The following is a 4,994-nucleotide window of genomic DNA, read 5'->3' as shown; positions in this document are numbered from 1 at the left end:
AAGGGGGCATCCCAACGTGATCACGTGGACCACACGCGCACACACACAGTGCTTGTGACGTAACTAAACGCCGGTGAGGGGGGGGCGTACGATGACCTGGCGGGGGCTGCGGGGAGACGCCGCCCTAGCGTTGCACGCGCTGGGGTCGGTAGCTCCCGTTTCCAGTTCCCCGGCGGCTCAGCGGAACGGGAGGGTGGGGGGCCCGCTCCGCTCTAAGCCGCCTCCGGACTCTCCTCGGCCGCGGCTCTCGGCGCTCCCGGCCGGCTCGAGACACGGCGGGCGGGGGCAGAAACGGTCCGGACGCCGCAGCTTTGGCCGCTGACGCTTTGCCTCTGGTGTCCTGGCGGTTGGCGGCCACGCCCACCCCTCATGTTTTGCGCACGTGATCAAGGGGGCTCCTTTTCCCATTGGCGCTGGGCCGGCGACGTCATCAATCCCGTCCGGAAGGCGGAAGTGAAGAGGCGGCTTCCGGTACGGCGTCGCTCACAGCCCGAGCGGTGCTTGGCTGCGGTTGGGGTCGTTGCAGGAGGAGGAGCCGGCAGGTGGGTCCGTTGCGGTCAGGGAGTCCCTTGTCCGTCCCCCTCCGTTCATAATGAGGGGGAGGGGGGCTGTTTCCTCTGCCTCCCCGCGCCTCCTGCCGGGCGCCGCCCCTGCGGGAAGGGGAGCTAGCGTCTCCCTGGTGGCTTCCCCCGGTGTAGGGAGAACCCCCCACGCCCGCCGTCCCTGACCGAGCTCCCGTCCCACCGGCTTGTCCCTGCGCGGATTCCCTCCTCCCCTGCCTGCTTTCCTCGTTCCCCTCATTTCTGGTGCCCTGGACGCCCTCCCCACAAGCGTGTGACCCCCGTGCGAGGTGGAGGCGGTGAAAGACGCCAGGCCCTTCTTGCCCTATGCCCAGGGTTGCTTCTGGCCTTGTGGAGGTGGCTGGGCCCCTGGCGTTTTTTGTGCTTATCCTTACCCTCCAGCTTCTGGAAATAAATCCTTTTAGGAATTTGTGTGTCATAAACAGGAAAAGAGTTCATGTTTTGTTGGTTGGTTTCAATCCTTTGTGCTGGTTTTCTAATAGAAAACTTCTCAGTTCACAATTCCAGCTTTGTGGCTGCAAAAACAAAACAAAAAAACCACTCTTGTGTAAAAAGAATACTGACCTTGAAACCATCTGGCCATTGAAATGTAATGCATGCCAGTTCTGGTCTTTGCTGGAAGACTTTTTGGGAGAAGGGGTGTCTAGACACACATTGTTTGCATAACTTAATGGAAGAGTTGGGATTGACTGAGGTTTTAACAAAGATTTCCTCTATCCACAATGTTAAATAGAATTTATGAAAACAAAGAATTTAACACTGACTAAAATCCCTTCCCCTTTCTGTTGCTCAGTCTTCACTTTCTTATTTCATGAACTCTCTATTCTTAGTCTTTTAGACAGCACCTGAATTTCTAATATAAAGAAATAAGCAGGGAAATCTTCAGGTCCCCTTTATACAACATGAAGAGGAGACAGAACAGGGTGACTAAGATCTTCACTGTTTCTATTGTATAAGCTGTTGGAAGGATGAATAGTAAGCAGAAGACATGTTGATGTAAATTAGAGACTGGCTTCTTAAACTTAAAGCATTGCAAAGATTTTTATAAGTTTTTTTTAAGACTTTTTAAAATGTCAGTCCCTTGGTTTTCAGTGCTATTTTATTGCCTCTTGTAGATTCTGTCAGAGGATTGGAAAGAACCATGGTGTGCATTCCTTGTATTGTCATTCCAGTTCTGCTCTGGGTCTATAAGAAATTCCTTGAGCCATATGTCTACCCTATAATTTCACCTTTTATTAAGCGCATATGGCCTAGGAAATCTGTGCAGGGAACACTGGCCACCAAACAAGGCCAAGGAGACAGTACTGGAACTATTCTGGGGACTTCAACCACAAACCTAGGCCCAACAGATGATTCTGGAATGTATAAGGTAAGTAATATATTTTAATGCATATGGGAGGGAGGGAGGTAGCTAAGCATGGAATCCCCAAGTAGAGCACCCTATAACAATCCAACCTGGAAGTCACAAGGGCATGGTGGATTGTTTTGGGGGAAATTCAGATATGACAGAAAAGGTTGTGAATGTCTAACCAGGTACAGAGTAGCAGCCGCATTAGTCTGTATTCGCAAAAAGAAAAGTAGTACTTGTGGCACCTTTAGAGACTAACAAATTTATTTTGAGCTTAAGCTTACGTGAGCTACAGCTCACTTCATCGGATGCATTCAATGAAGTGAGCTGTAGCTCACGAAAGCTTATGCTCAGATAAATTTGTTAGTCTCTAAGGTGCCACAGGTACTACTTTTTCTTTTAACCAGCTACGGTTTTCTCAAGTAGGAAGAACAATTGCCCCAAATCAACCTCTGAGACCTCTTAGAGAGAACAGAATCATTGTAGAATGGCATGCTCTATCCCAACTATAGCTAATAGTTCTGCTTAAAAACTTTTCTGACTCCTTACTTTTCCACTCCAAAAAATTCAGGAATTAAATCTTAAATGACAAATCATCTGATGCATTAAGCAGAACAGAAGCCAGTTTCCTGTACTGGCTCTGCAGTCGCAGTAAACAATAGTGTGTACTGACCAACATGTTTCAAGTGCTGTGGTTTTTTAACATGGTAACATTTTTGTACCATAATTGCACTTTAATATCCAAAGAAATGGGCATAAGCTCTTCTATATACCTTTTTTTTCCTCTGGCCTTTTAGAAAGTAAGAATTGTATATAAGGCTTTACCTAACTTTTTTAAATTTCAGTCTGTTACTGCAAATTTCTCAGAACTGAGGCAGATGTTCTGAACTTGTCTCTTCATTCTTTCCTCCCCAACTAAACTCTAGGGTTCTGAATGTGAAGAATTTTTTTCTTTGACATGGGTTCATGGTACTATCATTTACTTCCAATTTCAGATTGAAAGCAATGGGGTCGCAAATGGATTCACTACGGAGGGATCAACGGAAGTTTCTGACAAGAAGACTGATTAAAGGAACTTGTTCGTTAGGAGCTTCTCATTGCTGCACAATGTGAACTGGTGATATTGTTCCCTCTTTGAGATTTGGTGGCCCTTCTACCTGAAACGAAGCATGAGTTTGTAGCAGAGGGTTTCCTCTGCCACTGAAATGTGTGAATTTAGCAGCTTTCTCTTTAAGTTGTTTTAAACTATTCTTATTCCTTACTACATTTTCCTCACTGAAATTCTCTGCATCTGTAATGCAGTTCAGATGATATGGTTAGATATCCTAGATTAATTTATTTTTATCAATAAATGAAGCTTTACATGGTAAATGTGTCAAATTCTTATAGTTGTATTGTAATTCATCTAAAATCTATGTATTTTACAACAGTTCCTGAAACTCAAACTTCATTGTAGCTCATTACTCTGCTCTCAGAGCCGCATGCGAAAGGTTAGGGTTTCATCCAATATAGTTTGATGGAGTAATGTGCAATCTCTTGCTCTAAGAGCTATAACTTTCCCCATCCCTGCTAAACATGTTATGGATTGTACTGAGGACACCTGCGTGTTTCTTGGCAATGCTCTGAAGAAAATTTATAAAAGAGATCTCCACCTGGTAACCAATAAGCTAGAATAGGTGCAGTATTTACAGGATATATTTAGTTTATTGGACGCAGAAAGCAAGCCCGGAGGAATGGCAGGGACATAGCATGAGAGAATTACTACTTTGTGCAAGCTGCTGTAGTTAAGATGGTAGATGTCAGAATTTTACAATTGTGAATGAGTCCAGAAAAATCTGGTTAACCTGCTTGTGTAACTTAACTAAAACAAACTGGCATTTTATTAAAACATTTGTTTCTTATAAAAATGTTTCTAGTTTCGTTTTCTTTCTAATTTAAAATTTTTGTTCTTGTAATGGAAAGGTCTCAAAGCTCAGGGGAATATTATATAGACCGGGACCCCACCACAGGGATGGCATCTGAACAGCTTGCTTTGTTTGTGGTGGCTTCCTGACTTCTCATGCTGTGCCAGGTCTGACCCCCAATAGAAAAAGAGGCTTCCTGTCCTGCTGTGCTTCATTAATGGAAACTGTGCTGTTTTACATGCCTCTCAGCTCTGCAGAGTGTAAAGGTAATAGTCCCTTTCTGTATACCTCTCCAGTGCAGGTGGGATACTGTTCTGTTTGGAGTGGTACATGAGTTGAGACAATTCAGAGGACAGAAGCAATAATGACCCATGGGTGGAAGGGCTCCTACTGAACAGTCCAAAAATGTCATCAGTCTGGAGAAGAACTATTTTGGGTGGTTCATGGAGGGCATAACTAGGAGTAATGGAATGAAAATAGGAAAAGTTACTGATGTATATCAGGCTCTGGCCACTCTTCCAATGCATGTGGCTGGAGCCCCATCTCTTGGGATGTCCTAAAACTGAACTTGAAAAGATAATAGGAAACATTCTTGTATGACTAATACATGGTAGAGGGGAGGGGGAACTGAACTTCTTATTTTAATATTCCACTTAACAGTTGATTATTTTATTCTGTATGGCACAGGTAACACCTGTAGTTAAAGTTCCACAATAAAACCCTGTTGCAGTTTTTTATAACTTTGCCAAACTTCAACCATTGAGATTGAAATTTTCCATGCTTTAGTGCCTGTCTCAGCCTGAACTCTTTGTTAACTTTCAAAAAAAAAAAAAAAAAAAAAGGTTCAGCTGATTCCAAGAATGAGATTAGGGGAAAGTGTTGTTTTGCCCAGGTTAAATTTTTTTGCACCCATTTTGTTGAGAAGCTCTAGGGCTAATGAGCTTTGGAGCAGGGACTTGAAATTTAACCCGAGTCTCTTGTTCCTGTTGCTGTCCCTGTGAACACTTGCCCAAGTTATAAGCCTTTGAAAGATCTCGGTATGCAGATAGTCAGACTTGTTGTTTTGGCTTCACAGTTCTTCCAAAGATTCCATTTGTGTTCAGCATGCTCTAGCTCAGGGCTGCAGGGGCCATGCAGGACCTTCCCTGCAATGAAGCTGCT

At 44.4% G+C, this 4,994-nt stretch overlaps 1 protein-coding gene across 1 annotated transcript; it reads left to right on the top strand.

The window, feature by feature from the left end:
* Nucleotides 1-401: 401 nt before the first annotated feature.
* C5H18orf32 (chromosome 5 C18orf32 homolog) lies at nt 402-3,836 on the top strand. Its single transcript, XM_077816666.1, has 3 exons — nt 402-542; nt 1,697-1,950; nt 2,925-3,836. Exons 2-3 carry the CDS (start codon nt 1,723-1,725, stop codon nt 2,997-2,999), a joined length of 303 nt encoding a protein of 100 aa, XP_077672792.1. The 5' UTR covers nt 402-542; nt 1,697-1,722; the 3' UTR covers nt 3,000-3,836.
* The last annotated feature ends 1,158 nt before the right edge of the window (nt 3,837-4,994 follow it).

Source organism: Eretmochelys imbricata, chromosome 5 (assembly GCF_965152235.1).
Source record: "Eretmochelys imbricata isolate rEreImb1 chromosome 5, rEreImb1.hap1, whole genome shotgun sequence".
In the NCBI taxonomy this organism is placed as follows: Eukaryota; Metazoa; Chordata; order Testudines; family Cheloniidae; genus Eretmochelys; species Eretmochelys imbricata.
This window is presented reverse-complemented; position numbering and strand designations above follow the sequence as displayed.